The sequence below is a fragment of the Moschus berezovskii genome, chromosome 1, assembly GCF_049115385.1.
Source record: "Moschus berezovskii isolate FMDL1 chromosome 1, NW_MosBer_1.0, whole genome shotgun sequence".
Classification (NCBI taxonomy): Eukaryota; Metazoa; Chordata; class Mammalia; order Artiodactyla; family Moschidae; genus Moschus; species Moschus berezovskii.
This window is the reverse complement of record NC_142460.1, coordinates 157,762,658-157,787,712: the sequence shown is the minus strand read 5'-3', so window position 1 is coordinate 157,787,712 and position 25,055 is coordinate 157,762,658. Positions and strand designations below refer to the sequence as shown.

Sequence of the window (25,055 nt, the reverse complement as noted above, 5' to 3'; positions counted from 1 at the left end):
AAGGTAAGTTCTAAGTAAAGGCCCGAAGGAGGAAAGGGTGTTGTACAGCAGGTACGTGGGAGATAGAGAGCCTATATAAAGGCCCTGAAGCTGGATAATGGATGCTGGTTCAAGGAGCAGGAAGGAGACCGGCATGACTGGAGTCACATGAGCAACAGGAAAACAATAGTCAGGGGAGAGGTAATCAGAGCAGGTGCTCATGTTGGGCTGTAAGAAGCCTGAGCATTTCCACAAATGAGATTGGGATCCATAGCAGGTTTGGAGCAGAAGGGAAACAGAATCTGACTTACTTTTTTTTAATTGGAGGCAAATTACTTTACATTAATATTGGTTGGTTTTGCCATACACTGACACGAATCTGCCCCGGGTGTACATGTGTTCCCTTTATTGAACCCCCCTCCCACCTCTCTCTTCCCTATATCCTCCCTCCAGGTCATCCCCGTGCACCAGCCCCAAGCATCCTGTATCATGCATCAAACCTGGACTGGTGATTCATTTCACATATGATAATATACATGCTACAATGCCGTTCTCCCCAATCATCCCACCTTCACCCTCTCCCACAGAGTCCCAAAGACTGTTCTATACACCTATGTCTCTTTTGCTGTCTCGTATACAGGGTTAAGGTTACCATCCTTCTAAATCCCATATATATGCGTTAGTATGCTGTATTGATGTTTTTCTTTCAGGCTGACTTCACTCTGTATAATAGGCTCCAATTTCATCCACCTCATTAGAACTGACTCAAATGCATTCTTTTTGATGGCTGAAAAATAATCCATTGTGTATATGTACCAAAGCTTTCTTATCCATTCATCTGCAGATGGACATCTAGGTTGCTTCCATGTCCTCGCTATTGTAAACAGTTCTGACTTACATTTTAAAAGGATCATTCAAGCTTTTCCACTGAAAATAGACCTGCTAGATTATACTAATCTAAGACAAGGACGGGGGACAAAGCCAGAGCCAACAGGATTTCCAACAGGTTGGATTTTCAGTTGGGAGTGTTTGGGCCTGAGTCACCAAGATGGCTGAGAACGGGAACACTTGTGGCTGGAGCATGTCTGGGCTGAGGGAAGGGACCAGTTCAGCTTCATGTCTAAAATGCCTCTGAGATAGCCAAGTGGAGATGTGCAGCAGGCAGCTAGATATGCACTTTTGGAGTTCAGGGGAGTAGACTGGGCTGGAGATGACCATTTGGAAGTTGTCAGTGTGTCAAAGCCCTGAGCCCAGGTGGGACAGTCCAGTGGGTCAGTGGAGATAAGAAGAGGTTCTAGGATGAAGACCTGCAGACTCCAACATGGAGGCCGTGTTGAAATGGAGCATGACTGCATTGGGAAGGGAGCCTTCATTTCCAGAGCCATCTGTAACTGACAGCCACACAGCTGTGGTCCCATTACTGAACCACTTAATCTAGGTCAGTTTTCACATTTGTAAAATTCACCAATTTACCTTCCTGAAAGCAGAAGGTCAGATGGATCACCAATCTAGCCTGCAAGGAGGTGTGCCCTTCAGCTGTTATAGCCGGATTTGCAAGCATGGTGAGGGTTAGGCAGCTATTTACTCATTTAGAGGATTCTGAGTTTCACAGACAGTTGATTCTGATAATTCAGGGAACTGGGGTAATTCACATGATCTGGATTCATAAGCCACTGTTATTTTCATTCAGCTTTGAACTGAGGGTCTTTATTTGCTAGATTTTTTTTTTTATCATTTAATGAAGTAAATGTTGGACAAATCCAAAAAGTTTTTGGACCAATCTGGACCTATTGATTTCATGACCTCATTTCATCACCAAAGTTGACCTGGACCAAATTCAAGTTGACCTAGACTTAGTTCTGTTGACCTTCTTCAATAGAATATCATGTTTGTCCATATATGGTATGATGTCAGAGTCACTAGTAAGGTCCCAGTCCCCTTCCCATATACACATGAACTTGAGCCTTGTAGCTCATCTCAAATAAATAATAATTTCTTCTTTGTGTGGCCCTGTTGGGTGCCAGAGACTTTCTAAACATAATCTCTCCCCCTCACAGCCCAGTATGGTAAATAATAATAACATTGTTTTGGGTAAAGAAACAAATACACAAAGAAGTTTAAAATGTTTGTTTAGCCCAACTTACTCAGATCACACAGCTAGAAAGGGAGTCTCTAGCCTGGGTTCTTTGCCCTGTAGCCTGTGGCAGTGCTGGGAAGGGGTGGGATGTATGGGAGACCACCTGCCCTCCTCCTCTCCCGGTGTGCCAAGGGCAGTCACCAAGGTAGGGGGTGAAAGCCTCAGAACTGAAACCATGAGGCTCAGGCCTCTGTCCCCCAGCTCCTCATTCCCCAACCCATGCCCAGCTCCTGCACAGCCTTTCCCTGTCCATACAAGCCTCCCCACTAAACAAACTGCAATTAATTTTGACTTCTGATGCTATGAAGGAGGCTTATTCTCCCATTGTAGATCCTGTCCCTACTTCTCAATAATTTATGCTAATTATTAGCAGAACACATGCACAGCAGTTCAATGCCAGAGGGGGCTTCCACACCTCAGTGAGGCAGATCCTTGTCCCAGAGGATAGAATGCTTTCCTGAAAGAGAAGATTCTTTGCCCAAGCATTGGTTACCATTCAATATATTATGATAGAATTCTCACTTGCTTATAAAGTGCTCAAATATAAAATCCATTACATTGCCTTGACCATTTCTAATTTCTAAAGAAAGGACATTATCTTGTGGGGGTATTTTGAAATAATAATCACATTGACAATAACTCATCACATATTGAGTGCCAGTTATATGCCAGATATTCACAGATACATTAGCTCTGATCCTCAAAAGAAATGAAAGATACTTGAAAGTTGAGTATAACCAATTTATGGATGATAGAACTAAGTCACAGAAAGGTCAAATGATCTACCCTTAACCTCACAGGCCACAGCTAGGGAACCACAGAATTGGAACTGTAGATATTTTTATTATATTTCAGTATATTTCTGAACTCAGTGAAAGACTGGATGCAATTGTGTTAATGCCGCTCAAAATTAGTGTGGCCTCAGAAATAAGAGAGTGTATCTTAATTTTCAATCCAAATACTTAGAGCCAGAATCATTTGTCTGCCTGTTCCACAAGGGTGTGGAATCCTGGTCTTTAGAAGATGCAAACACAAACAGAACTCAGCCCAGTAGATGTCCTGGAATCAGTCCAAAGAAATAGAACTCATCATTCCCCCTTCCCATGCCACTTCTTCTAAACTAGGAATCAGCATCATTTTTCTGTGAGGACCAGGTAGTAAATATTTTAGGCTTACAGGCCATAGTCTCTACTGCAACTGCTCAACTGTGCCTTTATAGCAGGAAGCAGCCATGGGCAATAGATAGATGACAATAGAATATGGGCATCGCTGGGAGCCAATGAAACTTTATTTGCAAAAACAGGTAGTTGGTCATAGGCTGTAGTTTTCCAAGTCTGGGTCTCCCACTCCACATCACTCTCTTGGTTTGTGCTTGGGACGCCTGTCAATTCAGTACTGTGAGTGGAATCAATGAGGCTTTCGTCTCCTCCAGTAGCTCGTTAATAGAGAGCTCAGCTGCCATCAAGCTGATGACACTCCCAGGGCCTCTCCCATGCTCACCTTCTTTGCCATTTTAATATGCTTCCATTCATCATTCTCTCTTCTTTACTGTCTTGTAGCACTTTTCACTCGTGACGTCAGTGCTTATAGGCAAACCAAGGGAGAACGTCTACAGCTGCTCTTGGCTGTCTTAATGATTAAGCATTTAGACGTGGACTCGCCCTTCATATTAACTAGGTGAGGACTGATTGCTTTAGGCCTTGGGTATTTCTACCCTTCAAATTTATTTCTACCCTTCATTTTCTCACAGGAACTCACTCAGACTTTGGCAATATCTTGTGCTCCATCCATGGGTTCAAATGACTGGTCCAAAGTGTACGGTTTATTTATTCATTTAGCACTGAGGTGTTGGATACCCAGGCAAGGTGAGCCCCATGCTACTTGTTAGGGATGGAGAAAGAAGATGTGGTCTCTGCCCTCAACAGCTGCAGCATCTGCCCCCCTCACACTTACAAAATCATAAGCAACCAAAAAAAGCAGAAGAAGAAGAAGAAAAGGAAAAGCAACTCTGCTCTTGACTCTTATCTGCCTGAGGTTGATGAATGGTTTTGAGAGAACAGGGACTGATACTCATTTTAATCACTGAACTTCTTGAAGGAGGTGTGGACAATAAAGTGATTATGGGTTCTCGCCATCCAAACACCAATACACCCGCACACATTTTTCAGGAAAAGAGCTGCCCAGGAGATGTTTCACATATTTCAAGCAGCGCCCACTTGCATCCAATACAGTAAAACCAGAGAATTCCGGCAGCTGCCTAGATTTTGGAGCAATGGGATTTTGTCCTAATTTGAAAGGACCATGTTTTCGTAGTTTCAGGCCATGTTTTCAGTGTGTCAGGATAGTAATGATGAAAGTTTTAGATGGCATCCCTTCCAGAGTGGACAGCCTTCTTTTTGCTGAATTCCTTATTGGGGGTGGCGTGGGGTTAGGAATCCACCTGCTTTTTAAATAGATCAAATGATGTATAGGTGATCCCTTCCCAGGCCATCTCACCAGAGGCCAGTGGATATTGCTTCGCTTAGGGTGAGCATGAGCCTCTTTGTAACTTTCAGCTGTCTATTTGCTCTGGCCTCTCACCTGGGGTCCTTTACAACTGCTTCCAAGTCACTCATCACCACCCCCATACCACTTATCCTCCAGAGATTCCCAGTTACTTGCAGGTGCCTAATCTCCTTTCAGCATCACCTTTGCATGTTTTATTCTGTTCTCAAAGGATATTACACTCAGATCTTACTCTCCTCATTCATCCATGGGGCTAATTTCTTTCATCTTTCAGGACTCATTTATGCCACCCTTTCTCTGAGTCCCTTCCAACCACCTTATCAGTCTGGGCTGGGGGGGGCTCTACTGCTCCCTCATAACCCCTTGAGCTGACCTCTGCCCCGTCACTCACTCAGCACTGCCATTTTCAGCCCCACCCCACAAGATGTTGTGTACCCCAAAGCAGGGACCATGGCTTGATACCCACAGCCCTTGGTAGCATGCACCACATGGTAGTGTGTTGTCATTGTGGCCATCTGGCCAAATGAATGAATGATCACATATCAGGTCATCTCTGCCCTTGCACAGTAGACTTCTACATATTTTAAGACGATGGTAATTTCTTATCACTGTACTGTATTCTTCTGTCTTGGTTCAACTCCCAACATTTCTTCTGTCCTTTGACTAAGGATGTGGCTCACAGACCACACTGGTCAACAACTTTCCCCTCATTTATCACCCTGCCTCTTGAACTGCTATGCCTAGAACTCGTCTCAGTGCTCTAGATCTGCATGAGGGACTTGGGGCCTCCTTCCTGGTGACCTAAGATCTTCATTTGTTCTAAGATTCACAGTGCAAAACAGGGGCAGACCTAGACTCTGAACAGCTACCATCTTCACAGTGGTCACATGGAAATGATTAGAGATGAGCTGGTGCATGCGGGCAGGGTAGAAAGATAATGGGCAGCAGTGAAGAGAGCCCTTGGGCTGGAATAGTGAGGGACACTTTCCTGGAAGAGATCTTGAGGGGTGTAGGCTGAAGGAAACCGGAGAATGCAGAGGAGCCCCTGGAGAGAGGCATTTCAGACCGGGAAAACAACCTAAGCAGAGGTCTGGAGGCCAGGGCTATGGACCCAGAGAGGCAGCAAGGTGGCGGTTCAGGGGGATGTGAGAGATTGGAATTGACTTCATTGTGAAAGGCACCTGGACTGAGTTAGGAGTTTTGTCTATCGGATAATAGCTTTAGGGAGTCAGATCTTTTTTACAAAAGAATTTTGGATTGGGTAGGAATAGAGTGGCAGAAAAGATGGGAAGCTACAAAAGTTCAGGCCAAACCATATGTTACACAAGATCAGTAGCAAAGAGACCGCAAGCAAGGACACAGTAAGGCACTCATGACGGGCGGGAGACTCAGAAGGAAGAAAGACACAAGCAGGTCTGTGAGCGCCAGAGGATGCCTATGTGCAGGTGACAGGGACTGTAGAGGGTCGGGCAGGAGGCACAGAAGAGAATGTCACACAGAAGAGTGGGACTGACCCCCTAAAAGTGGGAGGGGTGAGGACAGAGGCCGTGTTCTCCAGGGAGAAGGGGCATGCCCTCCCTAGATGCTGATGGGGAGGACCTCGGACAGTGGGGACCCAGACAGACGCATGCCGAGATGAAAGCAGAAGCAGGTGTGGGAGGCAGTCCAGCTTCAAGCTTTTTAGCAGAGTGAACACAAAGTCATCTGTCTAAGGACTTGAGGTCTCGTAAGGAGTGATCTAGAACACTCCTGAGGAGTGAGCAGGAGAGGAAAGACCAGGGCTCAGCAGAAGCGACACAAAGAGAGGCAGGCCGGTGCAAATGCGGCCATTCGCGTCTGCTGAGCATCTGCTGAGGTCTGGGGTGAGAGGGGTTTTGCAAAGCTGCATGTGCTTTGTTATTCTGTCTCTGATCCCTGGAGGGGAAGGAGTAGAAAATGACTGTCCCCTTGCCAGGCCCTGAGAGCTTAGCCATTTATTCAGACCTCTCTTCAGAGCATCACCACCCCACAGTCCAGAGTCAGTTTATTATTCTTTAGGTCTAGCCCAGTCTGTGGGGTTTCCAGGGATGGCCTGGGGCTGGGGACAACTTTTAGCAGATCTGCTGGACCCAGAACTGAGAGGCCCACGTGCTCAGGAGCAGGCTGCCAACCCTTTCCCTTGCTCTCCTGCAGGAACACAATGAGTTCAACTCCTCCATGGCCAGGAGCCAGACCAACACTGCACGGATTGACGGCCTGCGGCCCGGCATGGTGTACGTGGTCCAGGTGCGCGCCCGCACCGTGGCCGGCTATGGCAAGTTCAGTGGCAAGATGTGCTTCCAGACCTTGACGGACGGTAAGGGGCAGGCGGGTGACCTGGGATCAGGGCAGGCAGTCGGGGCAGAAGAAGCCCCCAGGAGGCAGTGGTCACAGCTGAAGTGCCAGCTGCTAACTGGATTCCAGTGGAATTGCCTCGGAAGGGTTTGCCCCCAGGAGGACCTGCATTCACTTGGCAGAGCATCTGTCTGAAGCCTGGCCGGGTTTTCGACATCTAGGGGGTTGTCCTGCGCAGGTCTCTGGACCGCGCACGCGCAGAGGCTCCCACATGTACGCCTACGTCTGCAGAGCAACGAGCCCAGCACGAAATTAAAGAAAATGCCCTTCTGGGTTTCTGTGTTGTTTCACCCTCGTTCCCATTTCGCTCCTCTGCTCTCGGGGTTGGGAGCTGAGTGCACAGCCTCACTGCATGAGTCAAGGGCTCCGGGGAGAAAACAGAGGGACACACTGAGGAGTGGCCGTCCCACACGTCTCAGAATATTTAAAACAGCTTCACATGTGACCCCCGGTAGGTCCAACTGAGGTGTCTCCAGAGAGAACAGCCACTGTTTTCCAAGCTGTCCCCAAGGCTAGACAATCTTGTCCCTGAAAATACTTCCACCTTTGGGCTTTATTAGTTCCCTGTTGTCACAATCTCTGCTACTCCTCTGAGATCACCCCCTTGAGTTGTTATGAAAATTCTGTTTCCCTGTAACCTCAGACTTGTGTATGGGTGTCTATTACATTAGCTACTTTCCATAGTGTATGTACTCAATTATCTCCTACCTATTTATCTATATTTATTCATTGGTGAGCTGTTTCCTGGTAGCTCCCAAGTGTCAATCTGTTCCCAGCCTCTCAAATAGAAAGGCTTTAATTTTTTTCTTTATTACTTAAATTATATAGAAAACACTCTGCCCTTGAAAAACGTTTTATTTTAGGCCAACAATCTCTGTAAAGTTATTGGAAAGATTTAAAAATCACGTGATTTCATATAAAAATTATAATATCCGTTTTCTTTTAAAAAATTGTAAGAGAAGGCAATGCTGGTGAGCATCCCAGTGTGAGGACTTTGTCTTGAGACAGAGGCTTGCCGCCCCACACAGGGCTTATCACTTCCCAGTGGTCTGTACCTGGATGCTTCAATGTGAGCTGTCTGACCTCTGTAGGATTAGAGTTTGCAGTCGGTTCTGAGTTTATTTTAGGTGAGTTTGGACTCATATTTTGAGGATGGTGAGTTAGGATAGAAAGGTGAGCCAGTTTATCCAGATTAATGATGCTGCTGGTGTGAAAAGAATGCAGTCCATCTTCAGTTCCTTAAGGACTCTGTTCCCCTCTTTGTACCTTACTTCAAATCTAGATTTATGGGCACTTTGGCATCAAGAGGTACACGGGATTAAAAGCCCAAAATTCAAAAAGCTGTGAGCAGTGGTCTCTTGGCAATTCTGCTAGACAAATCAAGAAGTAACAAATTTCTCCCAAGAAGGCTATTCCTTTTACATTTGGCAGTTAAGTTTTGTAAACCCAAGAGGGGCTGGATGTAAGAGAGTTCTGGTAAGTGGCCAAATTGGAGAGTATTTGTCTTAATGACTGAGGGTCACACATCAGTAATAATTATGTTCACTGAGGCTTCAGGACTCCCTGCAGCACAAAGGTGAGTCTGAAGGTTGTCAGTGATAGGGTCATTGGGTCGAGGAGGACCTGTGGGGGTCCTACCCAGGGTCAGTGGCCATGCTTTGGACTGGTGACCTCCACAAGGGACAGAGCTGCTGTGGTTCTGGGCTTCACTTAGCTACAACCTGCTAACCTTTGACTTGGCTGCCTAATTTTTTAGATACTGATTTATACTGCTGTATATGTAGTATATACAGTATATATATATATATATAGTATATACAGTATATGTAGATATAGTATATACTCTGTATCTACATGTTTGCCAAGCATTCTGGATGATTCTTATGCCCCAGTGTTTGAGAACCATCCTTCCACACCATGGGTAAAGGAGACTTCTAAACCCAAGGATATTGGTTCTGGAAGCATCTAGAAATCAATTTGAAGGGCTGAAGGTCACATGGCTTAGGAATTTTTTAATTTACATGGACTCCTCCCTGTGGTTCCTTATATTTATTTTACTTTTGCCAAGTTAACTTTTTTAAAAACACATGTTACAAAAAGTTCTCAGCAGAGGGAAACTGAAACTCTACCTTCACTCTTTAAAATTGATTTCTAGAGAGTGGGAGGCTTCTAGAACAATATCCTTGTCTTTGCAAGTCTCATCCTCTAGCCACAAAGTTGAACCATGGTTCCCAAACATCAGGGTGCATAAGAACCATGCAGAGTGTTTGGTAAACACGCAGATATCCTGCCATTCACTCAGAGGTTCCGATTCAGTAGATCTGAGGAGGGGCCTGGAAAAGGGTCTAACGGTTGGGCTTGAGCGATTCTGCAGAGCAGAAACCTGCAGAGCATGGAACCTCAGAATGATGGGGGGATAGGGGCAGATAAAATATAGGTCAGTTACATGTGAATTTCAGGTAAATTACTAATAGTGTTTGTCTAAGTATCTCCCATGCAATATTTGGGTCATAGTTAGATTAAAACCTTATTTATTGTTTACGTGAAATTCATATGTAACTGATCATCCCATATTTTTATTTGCTGTATCTGGCAGCTCCAATTGTAATAAGACATACATAGCTTGACCCCCATCTGCCTCAGTCCTGAAGTTCTGTGATGGCTCCTTGACACCAAGTGAGAGAAGAACCACAGTAATAACAGTAGGCCCCTGGGCGGAGTGGTTTGTATGGATTAAGGAGAAGAGAATTTGTATTTGGGGCATCTGTGATACATCAGACACTGAAATATGTCACATGATTTAATTTAAAAATTTATTTTAACAGATAAGGAATCCGAGAATCAAAGACTAGATGCTTTGTCTAAGATCACTAAGCTTCCCCATGGTAAAGCCAGGGTTTGAGAGAGCTCTGTCCACCTCTGTGACCCGCAGGCAGCCACTCCCCCATGTGTTTCTAACACTGGTGGAAGCCGGGACCCTATTCTTCTTGAGTGTGATCTTGAGAGTTCTGGGCTGTTTCTCGATGTGTCTTCATTCTCTGAGCACTGGATGTGGTGCTGGGTTGGCCTGCAGATGCTCTTAAGCCTCTGCTCAGTGAATCTGTTGACTGGCTGCAGCTCAGCAACTTTGTGTCTTAAAAGGTGCTTCCATACCCCCTGTTGGATATATCCTTAGCATGGCTGACGGACCCTCAAGAGGCCTTCCAAATGAGTACGTGGAGACAGTTACCTCTGCTCCGGGGCCAGCGTCACCAGCTCTTAGTTCTGAGGTCCTCTGTCGCTGTCATCTTGCTTTTATTGTTGACATTGTTTGTTGTGGGTTGTTTTTGTGAGTGTGTGTGCCTTAAAGGTTACTCTTGGTTTGGGTCAGGCTTACAGCTCTGAAGTATAGAAACTCTATCTATCTATCACTCTGATGTCCTTGGTGGCATCGCTGAGTAGCAGCCCCATGCAGAGGGCAGACAGGAAGCTTCTAATACCTCTCTCTTTGCTAGATGATTACAAGTCTGAGCTGCGGGAGCAGCTGCCCCTGATCGCTGGCTCAGCGGCGGCTGGGGTGGTGTTTGTGGTGTCCCTGGTGGCCATCTCCATCGTCTGCAGCAGGTAGGCCCCCTGGCCCCACTCCTGCCTGCTCTCCTCAGACCCAGGAAGGCTGGTTCATGGACCCTATCAGGTCATGTGGACTGAACAGGACCTGACTGTTCAGGGACACACCGTCAGGCTCACCAGTCATCACCCTTTCTCTGTCCACGGGCAGCCTAGAACTTTCCAGATTATTTTCTCTGTGCTGGGGATAAATCCTCTAGGGGCTGGGCAAGGATCTGAGCGTTTGTCCCCCAACCTCATTTTTGCCCACTCATTTAACCCCCCTACACACGATGGTCTTCCTGGAGTGACAGTTACAAAATTACATTTGACCCTCTGGAACATCCCACCCTGTGCCTCAACCCATCCTCTGGCTACAGGACTGGGGCCTGGGCACAGGGTGCAGGTGGACAGCAGGGAGCTAAGGAGGGGAAGAGGAGCTCTGCAAGAGCGGGTCCTACAAGAGGGTGGGTCTGGAAGTTCTCGTGAATTTTTAATACTGCTGCTGCTGCTGCCTTGGGTGGTTAGCCTAGATTCAGCTGGCCCCTCCCGAGAAGTTCCACAGTGCAGCCAGAGTGCTAGCAGGCATCCTCCAGGGCCTCTCACCAAGCTCTGTAGAGACCCTGGCCCTGCCTGACCTCTGAAAGACCTTGACTTGAAAGCAGAACCCACTGCCCACGGAGGTGGTCAAGCTAGAATGCTGGCCATGACAGGAGTTCCGCTTAAGTGACAGTTGCAGTTCCCAACCTCAGGAGAGCCCCCATCAGAACAGGGGACCTGGGTGGAGGTCCTAGGAGCAGAGTGGTGTGGGTATACCCTGGTTGAGAGAGCTCCTCTGCCTTGTGTCCACAGGAAACGTGCTTACAGCAAAGAAGCTGTGTACAGTGACAAGCTCCAGCATTACAGCACAGGCCGAGGTGAGTAGAAAGCCTGAGCCACCCACCGCCTGAGCTCCGGAGTCAAGAGGCAAGTACTTGGGGGCTCCTTATAGGCAGACTGGCCCGTCCCCACTGCGAGCCCCCTCCCAGCCACCAGTGCCCAAAGGCTGGGTCCCCAGGGACCAAGGCTGTCCACCCCATCTGTGTCCACCCATCATGGGCACTTATTGGATGCCTGGCAGGTAGATTATCTTCCTCACTGATAAGCCCATAGAGGACACGGAATGCAGGGAGATTGGGTTTAGCAAGTCAATGAATCCTGAAATCAGACTCAGTGGAAAAAGATGGAGGGTTCTCTATTAACATCTTCTGCCTTATCTTATCCAATGGGGCGGCTGGGGAATGTGTTAACCAAATTCACAGATAAGCCAGAGAACTTGAACAGAGGGAATTAAAAAGATAGCAGAGCCCAAGAGGCCAAAGTGTTGGTATATCTCCCAAGTGTTTTCTTTTAAGCAGTGCTTTTAAAAGTTTTTCACTCATTACCTACTGTCTTTTTTCAAAACCTATATATATTTTTATAACTAAAATTTCCCCTTACCGACATGTGACGTTAAGTCCTGTGTCGGAATTCTTCTTTGATGTGTGTCATGAAAACACTGCAGGGTCTGCAAAGGTCCCCACTGGTCAGTTGGGTTACTTCCTGCCTCCAGGAAGCAGAATGCTTAAATCCTTAGAGCAGACATGCTCTGTTTCTAAATAACTCCTTTCAGATTCCACGGACACACTCAGAAACCTGCCCCGGCGCTGTGTGCTCTGCCCTCTCTGTCTCCGGCTTCCTCCGTGAGCCGCATCTCGCCTCAGTGCTGCTATGGCTGTTACCAGCCCCCTCTCCCTGCTCCCTGGGTGGTGAGCATGGAAAATGGGCTCTGTCTACACGTGCCATAAGCAGGCCTTCTCTGAGTGGTTCTGGGAGTGGAGATGGCGTCCGAGGCAAAAGTTCTCACCCGAGGTGACCCCAGGCAAGAGAGTGATGCCGGGGTTTTCACATGGCAGTTTCACCACGGAGGAGTTGTATTCGAATGAGGTCAAGGCTGGTGCTGGCTGGGCTATGCAAAGGTTGCTCTGTAGATATGGCTTTGTTCCCCAGGGTTTTCAATCCAAGACCAAGAACCTACCAAGAGTCTGTAAAGGACTAAGCCCCTGGCACCTGGGCTGCTGTTGTAAGTCATGGCGGGGATGGGGCTGTGGACTGGGCACCAGCTGAGACCCCGAGGCTCTCTCAGGGTGGTCCAGCTCACACCCATGTTCAGCAACACAAACTGGGGTCGGGGGAGGGAGGTTGGGAGAGCAGCCCCCTTCTAAGGCTACAGGCACAGCTCCTGCAACACTCCAGGTCCATCTATCCCTCTTTCTTTCCCCCAGCAGGCCACCTGGGCCTCCATTTAACCAGATGTCACTGGTTTTAGAGGGAAATCCTAATGTGTTCTCTTTCCTTTTCTCACATTCTGATTTTGCACCTCAAAGCAAAATCTTCAGATACTTTTACTTAACATAAACTGACGCATTTCCCTTCCAGGCAGACCTTTAGCTTCCTAAGGACAGAGACTTTGATTTGTCTGTGATTCTCATGTGGAGGTGCCCCCTCCAGGGTGCATCAGGATTACCTGGTGGGCTCTCTCCACCACCCTGCCTCCCTGCCTCTGCCTCCTGGGGTTCTGACATCACCCTGCCTCCCTGCTCTGGGCTGATGCCTGGCCATCTTGAGAGCCATTATGCAGTCAATTTCAGATTTGGCATCCTTTGAAATCTTTGGATGAAAGAAACATTTAAAGATGGCCATGTCCACCTGAAAGCATAGTACACAAAATTGGGTTCAAAAGGAGGAATGCCATTTTGAAAACTAAAGATGCCCAAAGTGAGAATGGGGTACCCTAGGAGGGAGCCCCACTTTCTAAAGGCACGCAAGTTAAACCTTATGCCCTTCATTGGGGTACAGAGAGTTCCCAAGTATCAAGCTGGGGTGCGTCTTGCTGCCTTTTTGGCCTCTTCAGCCTCAGACCCAACTTCCTTTTCTGGAGGGGCTGGCTTTCCTGGGCTGCCACGTGTCACCCACATGTGCAGATAGGCTTCCAAAGTGCTCACAGCCTCCTTCTGGGGAATTATCACCTCTAAGGCCAAGAGGACCAAACCTCCCTGGTTCTCAGGGTCCACAGAAGACCCAACACCCAGTCCTCAGTAGCAGAAACCACCGAGGATGGCTGAGGACACAGTGTTGACAAGCTGTGCATTCTTCATCCTCAGAACTTGGGCACACAGAATTCTTCCTGCACCAGAGTTCAGTCCCTCTGCTGCCTTAGAAGTCTGTCTTCTTTTTAAATCTGTTCTCCTTTTATAAATGCTTTTTCTTTCTATTCATAACCCTTCTTTTTTTACCCATTCCCTGAAACCTGGCTCTTCTCTGCACTCTGGGTCTCTGAACTCAGCCTCACGCACTGAATTGCATCAGTGCATTTTCTCCCATGGACATCCGTCACTCTGACTAACGCTATTACAGTTGGAGAATCAGCCAAAGGGATGTGGAGCTGGGGAAGACACAGCACACACAGCTCTCCTCAAGGCTCTGATGGAGGACAGACCTGGCCCAAGATGGGGGAGGGTAGAAATAATTAGTTATGGAAAGCTTACCCAGTGCCATGCATGGGGAACTTTATTCTGGTAGCTCATTTCAACTCCTCCAACCCTGACAACCACTCTAGGTGGCAGGCATTAATCAAGGGAGGTTCCATGATTTTGCCAGGTCTCGCAGCTCATGGGTGGCAGAGATAGACCTCATGTTCTCTAAACCTGGCTGCAGAGCCCATCATCTCTCCACATTGCAGAGGCTCAAGGTGGCTGGAGGTCAGGAGCAAGTCAAAACATGAGGACCAATCTCAGGCATCCTAGTTGGTGGTTTGCTGGCTCCTCCTTTGAGTCCCACTGCAGGAGGCAGAAAGGTGGATGCACTTGATCTGAAAGTGTGCACACAACCATTCCTGGGCTACCTATGTGCATGCACCTCACTAAGGGGACGTGGATGCTAACCTGGACATCTCGGCGCTTCCTGCCCTGGAAGGGACAAGAAACCTGCAGTAGCTCCCAAGCCTCACTCATCAGTACCCAAGAAGGGCCCTGCCTGTCTTCCCTGCAGGCAGGGCACAGGGCTTTGTACAGAATCTGCTGGCATCTGTCCTCCCAGACCTGCCTTTCAAGCTGATGCAAAGGCTAAAGGAGACATAATAGAAATACTGGCAAATGTAATGCCTTCTCTAGCCTGTGGAGCTGCAACAGATCTTGTCCATTTGAGAATATCAAGTGCTTTCCAGGGCAGGCTCTAAGCCTGCATCACAGAGAATGGACTTGTAAAGGAGGATTTGATTGGGGTGAGAGTGACTAGAGGGAAGGCAGGTAGGGAAGAGAAAGTGCATGGGTATGGTGCCAGATGCTGGGAGCCTGTGGTTCATGTTCAAGGGTGAGTGGGTAAGTGTGGGTTTCCCATGTCTAGAAAGAGGCAGACAGATGGTAAGTTCTTATGCTTTCCATGGGACAGTCCTCAGAAGTTGCTGGCTGACTAAAAACTGGCTGGATGGGATGATCCAGGTGGGCTTGGGAATCTATCTTTAGAAAAGTTCCAGTTGATGCTACATTTGGGAAATGCTGCCAGGTACTTAGAAGGCTTGGATAACTACACACTGGATGGTAGTTAACACTGCACTGAATTCTAAGGTGGATGAAGTGAGCAGAAATGAGGCGAGAAGGTGAAGGCTTGGGAAGGGGTCAAGGGTTTTCAGAAAGCAGCCCTAACAGAATCATCTCCATGTTGCAGGCAACTGCAGTTATAATCACAGAGCTGTTTTTGTTAAACTTTGAGAAATTTTGAAAACACCTGAGATATGTATCCAAAATGGAAGATTGGCACACAGTAATTTCCACACAGGACAAGAGGACTGAGCACAGGGGCCTCAGAACATAAGTGTGAGCTCAGTCCCTGCCAAACACCCAGGAAACTGGGAAGCAGATGCATTCAGGGCATTTAAAACTGAGTTCAGTGACCATTGGGGATTATTAAGGATTAAATACAGGATCAAAACCAACCAATATAATATTGTAAAGTAACTAGCCTCCAATAATAAAAAAAGTACCAAAAAAAATATAAAAAGTTATTATTAGGAAAAGTTATACAAGCTTCCCTCATAGCTCAGTGGGTAAAAAATCTGCCTGCAATGCAGGAGACCCAGGTTCGATTTCTGGGTCGGGAAGATCCCCTGGAGAAGGAAATGGCAACTCCAACTTTTCCTGTTCTTGTCTGGAGAATCCCATGGACAGAGAGTCCCTGGCAGGTTACAGTCCTTGGCGTCGCAAGAGTCGGACACGACTTAGTGACTAAACCACCACCATGGGGCCCTCATCTCATTTACTAGGGCTATGCATTTGTGAAACATAGCATATTTTGGCAAAATATTTGATGATCTCCTAAGGGGAAGGAGCACAATAAAGTAGGTACAGAGCTGATCTTCATACAGAAAGAAAGTAGGTTAGTGAGTCTGTTAGCCAGGGAGGAAGTCATCAGTTTTATCCTAGACCTTGTCCAATTCAATCTCCTGTTTGTTTGATTGTTTTTTAAAATCATAGTCAGGTGCAAGCCTAGGGATGCTTATCAAGTTTGTAGGTAACAGTTGGGAGGTATAAGTAACACCACAGAAGATAGAATCAAAATTCAGAACCATCCAACAGCTCTGAATGCTAATTTGAAATCTGCAAGACAAAATGTTAGAGGGCTAAATCTAGAAGCTAGTGGTTAAAACAAAAATAAAGCAGTAAGAAAAGGAGGAGACCTGACTTGCTATCTGTTCGTATGAGAAAGTTTATGTATTTACTTGATCACATGCTTAATAGGAGTGATAAAAAACTAGTAAAAAAGTCTAAGCACTGCCACTAGTGGAGAAGGCAATGGCAAGCCACTCCAGTACTCTTGCCTAGAAAATCCCATGGACGGAGGAGCCTGGTGGGCTGCAGTCCATGGGGTTGCTAGGAGTCGGACACGACTGAGCAACTTCACTTTCACTTTTCACTTTCTTGCATTGGAGAAGGAAATGGCAACCCACTCCAGTGTTCTTGCCTGGAGAATCCCAGGGACGGGGGAGCCTGGTGGGCTGCCGTCTATGGGGTCGCGCAGAGTCAGACACGACTGAAGCGACTTAGCAGCAGCAGTTGCTGCTACTGCTAAAGCAAAAAAATACTGCCAAAAGCCTCCACCTTGAGCATTGACTGTATTAAGCACAGTAACTAATTTAATCCTCATAACCATCCCATGAGGTAGATTTCACATGTGAGGAAACAGCCTCAGAAAAATCCAATAGCCTGTCCAGAGTCTTGGAGTTAGTGATTTGCAACATAAAGTTTTAAACTCAAGTCTGTCTGACTCTGTGGTCAAGATTGAAGTTTGGATCAGAGGAGGTAATACATGGACATACTGTCCTCTGCACTGGTGAGAAACATCTAAAGGGATGTTCTTGGTTCTGGGGACCCCATGTCAAGAAGGATATTGTCAACAAAGCAGCCGGCCCATGGAGGGTGCCAAGTTGTGACCTCAGAGGCACCAACTGATTTGGTGCTGGGGAAATGCAGGCAGGGACCTGTTTTTGTTTGTTTGTTTTTATGCTGCTCAGTCATGTTCGATTCTTTGTGACCCCATGGACTGCAGTAAGCCGGGCTTCCCTGTCCTTCACTCTCTCCTGGAGTTTGCTCAAACTCATGTCCATTGAGACAGTGATGCCATCCAACCATCTCCTCATCTGTCACCCCCTTCTCCTCTTGCCCTCAATCTTTCCTACTGTCAGGGTCTTTTCCAATAAGTTGGCTCTCCACATCAGGTAGCCAAAGTATTGGAGCTTCAGCATCAGCATCAGTCCTTCCAATGAATACTCAGGATTGATTTCCTTTAAGATTGACTGGTTTGATCTCCTCACTGTCCAGGGGACTCTCAAGAGTCTTCTCCAGCACCACAGTTCAAAAGCATCAATTCTTTGATGTTCAGCCTTCTTTATGGTCCAACTGTCACATCAGGGAGGGACCTGGGGGTCATCACCAAGCATGACACCATCATGGCAAAGGAAAGGTGATGCTGTTGTGCTTTGTGAGGATAAACGGAACCATCAGTGAAAGATCCAAGTAGGCCGAATTTGATTCAGTGTAAGAACAGCCCCCCAAACTGGAACTGTCCATGCACAGACAGGCTGCTTTGTGGAGAGAGGGGTGAGCTCTCTGCTCTCACGGACACAGATCTCAGTAAAAGATGCTGTAGAGTGGAGTTCTGCTTTAGGTAAGATGCTGGACTTGATTCATCCCAGAAGCAGCACATCTAGCTCCAGGATTTCCTCTAGCTCCAGCTTGTTTGACTCTGGGTGGGGGGGACTTCCCAACCGTACAGAACACAGCATCCAGTGTGCTGGAAATCACCTTGGACACCGGGGTGAAAGACAGGTATACCTGGAGGAGGGAGACAGATGGCATTTGGCTGCCTCTCCTGGAGGTACCTGAACAGGAGTAAATGAGGGCCTATGGGAAGAGGAGGAAAGGCCCCCAGGTGAAAAAGGTGGCTGAGTGTTCAGTGGGTGCTTATTAAATGCCAAATAAATTTAATGAGCTGGCTTCACCCGTGTGGCTGCTGTTGGCTCTAAGCCAGAGCTCTAGAAACCAGGTTAACTCTTGGAGTCCCCAGCTCCTGGGCTGTTGTCCTCAGGTTCCCGACAGGACTTTAGTGGCCCAGAGGCAGGGGGCCTTGTCTGGAAGGACACTCCTATGTTAGTCATCGATACCCAAGAAGTAGAGAGATGTTAAACTGTTTTTCCTGAAATACCTTTCTCTATCAAGAAGTAAATAGCCTGTGATCCACTTTTCTTCTCCTAGAGACACGTTAGGCTGTGACTGTGTTTTTAAGAACAAATCTTGAAATGTGGTAAAACCCCCAAACAGAAGGCTGAGTGAAGAGCCTCTCGGACTCAGTGCTTTTCCCGCCAGGCTTGTTGCCCACCCTGGGGCTCCCCCTCTTGGATTTTTCCTCTAACCTTGGCTGGGTACCCAGGACCTCCATTCTTTCATGGAAAAAGACATCCACCCATTTTCCTGGTCTTGGCCCCAAGAAGCAGGTGGAGCGAAGTGTTTCTAGTGCTCGTCCCCCTCTCCTGGTAGATTTGGTCTAGGAAACTGCCCAGTCCTCAGCCTTTCATACCAATAGCTTCAGCTGTCACTCACGTGTCCCCCACATCCATCACTCCACATCCAGTCTTGCAGCTCTGTTTCTATTCTGAGTTTTCAGGCTGACTTCTGGGCACCCATATGTTTCGTCCAGGCATTCAAAATCTATAACCACGTGTGCAGACTTCCTGGACAATCCAGTTTCCTTCCCAAAGTGCATCACGTAGTTGACAGTACCACTTGATTCTGGAAGTCTTGACTTTAATTCAGATTCTTCTGGTCCTTCCTTCATTCCTCATCTTTAATTGCTCACCAAGTGCTGTCAGTTTTCCCTTTGAAATTTCTCTTGCTTTTTCTGCTGTTGTCACTGTGCGGCTCTGGCTAAAAACTGTTATCTTGCACCTTAATTACTGCAACAACCTCAGAGCTGTTTGCTCAGCCTCCAGCCTCTTCCTCATAACAATACATGGGAGTGCAATGCCAGCAAAATGAACTCCCCGACGTCTTGTTGTCAGTACATCCCTCCCCTGCTGCTGGCACGGCCGTCAGCTCTGTGTGTCCAGTGGCAGCGATCAGATGCCTTTGATGGTAGTCAAGGCCCTCCCACTAGTGGATCAGCACTTGGACCCCACTTCCTTCCACACTCAAGCTGGCCACACTCTCCTCACTCATGCAGCGGCAGGTATCACTCTGAGCTATGCCTTGTGACACTCCAAGCTTGTCCCTCATCAGTGAAGGACCGTGTGACCTGTCCTTTTTGGTCTCTGACTTTGAGACTGGCATCCACAGTCTTCTGCCTTTTCTGGTTTCTGCTATACTTACAGCTCATTTCCAGTGGTGGGCTCCTGACTCTAGACTCTCCAGCACTGCTGCCCAGTTAGTTCATGTCTCAGTGACCTGAGAGCTCCACGAGCTTTGTTTTCCCTGTGGCTCCTGCGGTCCCTGGCACAGTTGGGTGACAGGTTAGCAGTGAGAAAATGAGGAGTGATCAACATTCTGAGGCAGAGGACTGGCTGATGTCCCTCCCAGGAACCCCTAAACAGCTTCCCTCTTGTGCTTAGATATCTGGACTAAATTTAGGTGAATTACGAATATGGCAAAGTCTGCCCTGGCTCCAGAATGGGAAAGGAGGGGCAGCCTTCAGATCTGCTCCATCAGATCTGCTAGGACACAAGATATCAAAGACTGCTGCTGCTGCTGCTGCTAAGTCGCTTCAGTCGTGTCCAACTCTGTGCGACACCATAGATGGCAGCCGACCAGGCTCTGCCGTCCCTGGGATTCTCCAGGCAAGAACACTGGAGTGGGTTGCCATTTCCTTCTCCAATGTGTGAAAGTGAAAAGTGAAAGTGAAGTCGCTCAGTCGTGTCCGACTAGTAGCGACCCCATGGACTGCAGCCCACCAGGCTCCTCTGTCCATGCAATTTTCTAGGCAAGAGTACTGGAGTGGCTTGCCATTGCCTTCTCCATCAAAGACTGAAAACAGCCTAATTAATACACCAGCTTTCTGGACCCTGCTGTGGGATTCCAGGAATCTTCCACCAGCAGGAAGACACTGGGCTCTTCCTAGCACCCCTGAAGCCTCTGTCATGGGACCCACAAAATGTTCATGGTACCGTTTTTGTACTTTTTGAATGTCCAAGAGGACTGGATGGCAGCATTCCATCTTTTCTTTCCACTGTTAATACCCAAATGTTACCGACTGTTTAGAACTGGCCCTTTCCCAGCCTATGCTCTCCTGTCCTGAGAACACGGCACTTGCAAACATAAGCTGACTTTTTAGATACACCCCACAATCTGCCAGCATCCCCCAAATTTGTCCCAGCCTCTTCCCTTTTGAGAGCATCCAGATCTCCTGATCCAGAGTCTCCAGCCATAGCCAGCAGTTTCCTGTGCTTCACGGACTGCTCCATACCATGTAAGAAGGCTCTGGATAGTGTCTTAGTCATTGTTTCCCAAACTTAATATCTTTAAAGCCTTGGTTCATGTTTAAGATTTTACAGATCTCCTGGGACTATGGTCCTTTAAAGCTTTAGCCATCCAGGCTGTGACCCTAGTCATAGCTTAAATGAATTTTGAGAGCAAAGAACAAACATATCTGCAAATCATACCTTCAGTAGAAATTAGCAAACTAGAAGATCATAAAATTGAAGACTTTTCTGTCTCTCGGCACCATCAATCAGTTTAGATCTGTGCATACCATTTTTGTGCCAAAGGTATATAACCTAAAATAATTTTTAATTTTATTTCATTAAAAATAATGAAAATAACCAGAAACTATAAAATATTATAAATATTGCAATATGAACACTAATAATAATGAGAAGCATTGAACAGAGCATTATAAAATGTCTTACATTATAGAGCTATATTACATCTGATATTATTGTAACTGCCGTTAATAATATTTCCCCAACACTCACAATCTGAGAACATTTTCTGAGCCCTGTCTCCAAATGTTTGGCTGTGCCCGACTCCGCAGCTGATGTGAATTCCTTGTTCACTGTCTGGTGATTCATTGCACTAAATACCATTTCCCTGATAATTAAAAACTGCTCACTGGCAAGTGGGAGCAGGAACAGGCTGATGCAGGATTTATGCAGAAACACAAAATGAGCCAAAAGACAAATGACCTGTTCTGCATAGCTGAAGGCATTTTTTTCCCCACGTCTCCTTCTGGGACTAGAAAAAGGGTAGCTGTGATGCGGGAGAGAGGTCTGGCGAGATGTGTCATCCAGGGATAAGATGGATGCAGGGGGAGCCTTTAGCGCACATGTTCAGCCAAATGGTTCTCCAGACTTAGGAACAGGGACCGCCCCAGCAGAGGAGTCCAGCCAGGGCCATTCCTAGGCTGACTGTATCATACCCTTGTCATCGCCAAAGAACTGGGTTTGGATCAATTTTAGACTTCTGATTTCAGTTTTCCTTCCTCCATCTAGTAACAATGCCCTCAGTTTCAGGGAAAACAAAGACCGATTCCTACCCTACATGGGTGCAGGATGTTCTAAACTGATATTACATCAGCTCTCCTAGGCTGCATGCTCTCCTCGGTTTCTTGTGAAAGACTTTGGTGATGACCTGGCTCAGGCCTGGCCCAGAGCAGCAGTTGAGACACTGTGTGCATGCATGCATACACACACATTCATACATGGATATACATTTGTTTGCTCACACACACACGCCATATATACACACACTCATACACACACACACCTTAATTCCACACGCCAGTGAGGTAGCACACCTGCTTATGCATAAACCGGACAGTGATTAGAAGGTGAACTTTCTCCCATGAAGATACACTGGACATCACTGGCCTAAATGAATCCTGGCACCATTAAGAGATGAACCTCTCCCTTCTGGGAATAGTTCCTTCCCAGAACTGATCAGGGCCAATATCTGCGGAGCTCATTAACTCAGAATCCTCTCTCATTCATCCTTACATATGTCTTTACTTGCAAACCATTCATTACAGCGCATTCTAGATTGTTTAATTAGTTTTCGTGGAAGAGTTCCTGTAGGACAGCTTAGCACACATCGTTTAAAAGCCCTTAATCCAAAATAACAAGGTGGTATTTTTAAAGTAGCTAATATAACCTTAAGCAGCTTACATCCCCACTGCCCACCCCCACCACCCCGGCTTCCTACCTCTCCATACACTTCCTAGAACAATTTACTGATAATAATCAGGAGTGTTTCAGCTTGTGGGCCCTCCCTGTACACCCGGCACCATGTTAGATATGTCACTTGCAATGTGGTCTTTAATATTACAGCCACCCAGGGAGGAAGGTGTTTCTCCTCCTTCGGCAGAAGAAAAAAATGATAGAAGAGATGCATGTGGTCTTGCTGCAAAATGCCCAGCTAGTGAGAGGCTTCAGAGTTCTGACATCACCTTGGGATCCCTGCCTCTGGCCTCTCAGCCTTCTCTCATCTCAGTCCAGAACTGGGGAGAAGCCACAGGTTGTCAACACTGGCCTGCCACCCCTTTAGCATTTTGAGTGGGTCTTTTGTCGTGGCCTTGTCTCCAGTGCTCAGCCCTCCAGGACACAGGGGCCAACTTCCACCTGAAGCATCTATGTTTCTTCACCTAAGCGCCTCTCTGGCCCTGGACCTTCCAGCCCACCTGCAGAGCAGGCCCCAACCAATGATTGACGGGAGTCATGTGGTGCCACTCCAGCTCACGCCACGCTAGCTGACTCTGAAGCTTGTGATCTCAGAAGTTCCTTGGGGTGGGGAGTTAAGCCTATGTTAACCACCCACAGCCCTTGACGGTAGGTGCCTTGAGGGCACACTTTCCTTAGGCTGCCTTTCCGTCCTACCTTACTGCCCTCTGACCTGCAGGTACTTCTTGGGATCACCTCCCAGATAATCCCAGTAGGGATCACCACCTACTTGCTTTCACAGTCGTATCTTAAGTTGTTGCTTCTGAAGAAACCTAAAGTGAGACTGCCTGAACATGCTGGTCTGGGTTGTTAGACTTCCCTGTGGTTTCACTTGTTCTTGCTCTTTGCTTGTTCTCCAGACCAAAGGAGAAAGCAGTGAGCCTCTAGTTCTACTTTCCCCTTTGTCCACTGCTATTAAAGTAAAATTTCCATTCTCTCTCCACCCCTACCCCAGGGATTAAAACATTCTCTCATAAAGATAAGAATTTTCTTTGTTCAAAGTTCAATCAGTAGATTCCAGAGTCAACATTGTCATCTCCAAGTTTCCAAAGAGCATTTTAGATTGATGTCTAGCATACTTGGAGTACTTTTATTTCATGACTGGGAATAATCCAAATTTCAAAAAAAGTAATTCCTCTGGGTGGGGTACCTGGCTTTAAAAGCATTTCCCCTTTGAGTTCTTGGCTGCATCTTAAACTCTAGCCTAAACTGGTGACTAGGGCAATATTCATTTGGGGTCACTGTAGAGCCATCAGAAGTTTTTGGATGGGAAATGTCATTATGTGATAATTTTAATATATAAATTATCATTATATATATATATGTATTTATACACATATAAATTGTGTTTTCAAGGCTGGGAGTTGCTGAGAAGGAGCTGCAGTGGGGAGTGTGTGCTGAGAGGGCAAAGCTGAGGGAACCTAAGGTTGCCTTCAGTTCAGTTCAGTTCAGTCGCTCAGTCATGTCCGACTCTCCACAACCGCAGCCATAGCACGGGGGCTTTTCCCCACCTGCCTGCCCTGCTGACTTGCCTCTTTTAGGAACCAGACAGCATCAGGGGGAAGGGAAAACGACTGCTCTTCAATGGCTGCGATGCCAGACTGTCCTGTTCATCCTGTGAAGCCCACCTCCCATCTCACCAACCCCCAGGAAATCCCTTTCCGTGCTTGCCTAATGATACGTCCAACATGGTGAAAAATGACGTTGTGATGAATCCATTTGTTTCTTGGGTTCCATTTCCTGTTTTTGTCCCCTCTCTTCCACTTTTCAAATGTATTTTTTCTGCAATGACAATTCTCTATTTCGTCCCCGTGCGCCCCTATTTATCTTGCCACTGTAAACATCAGTGACAAAGTCCATATTCCTTTATGTATTTCTCATTCACCATTTTATTCACTTTTCATCCTTCACTGTGTCTGAAGGCATGGGGGTTCAATTACCATTTCTTCTTTCATTCCACCTCATTTATTCTGCGTAGACTTTACAATTTTCCCTCTCAGTATTTTCTATGCTCTTCTCTTCACGTTTTCTGTTCTGGTTACTGGCTTGGCACTCCTATCTTGAGGTTTTTCTAATAGCCATTTCTTTTTTGTTTTTAATCCATCCTCATACCTCTTCCAGCCCTGGACACAGCTGTCAGTTATAACCTTAACGGTGGCCTCCACTCAGGAAAGTTGTCAAGTTGATAAATATTGATATCTGCCCTGCCATTTTACCACCACTTTTCTGCTAATGCATTTGGTTGGCATCAATCAGCTTCTTTGCTTTCTATGAGCGCCTGGTATGGGAACTGGTCCTGATCTGTCACTTATAAGTAATCTGCTCCACATTTCATCAAGAGCTCAAACACAGAAAATATGGAGGAGAAGTAGAGGACAGAGAACCAGGCTAGCATGGCCCAGAGGGAAGGGAGACAGGGAGGTCCAACAAGGAAAAGTGAGGCAGCTGGACGTGTACAAGAGACGCCCCCAACCCAGCCAGACCATTACTGCTGGGGACACCAGCCAGTGCATAATGACTGCTGTGTCCTCTTTGGGATGTTAACCCTGCTTATCTCCTCCAAAAAGGCTCCCCAGGGATGAAGATCTACATTGACCCCTTCACTTATGAGGACCCCAACGAAGCTGTCCGGGAGTTTGCCAAGGAGATTGATGTCTCTTTTGTGAAAATCGAAGAGGTCATCGGAGCAGGTATGGCTCTTCC

At 47.0% G+C, this 25,055-nt stretch overlaps 1 protein-coding gene across 1 annotated transcript in view; it reads left to right on the top strand.

Moving 5' to 3' along the window:
- EPHB1 (EPH receptor B1) overlaps nt 1–25,055 on the top strand; it is a 471,805-nt gene that overhangs the window by 365,873 nt on the left and 80,877 nt on the right. Inside the window, exons 7-10 of the mRNA XM_055413290.2 lie at nt 6,794–6,956; nt 10,489–10,597; nt 11,432–11,496; nt 24,920–25,042. Coding sequence (XP_055269265.1) covers nt 6,794–6,956; nt 10,489–10,597; nt 11,432–11,496; nt 24,920–25,042 — 460 coding nt within the window. The remainder of the gene's footprint in view (nt 1–6,793; nt 6,957–10,488; nt 10,598–11,431; nt 11,497–24,919; nt 25,043–25,055) is intronic.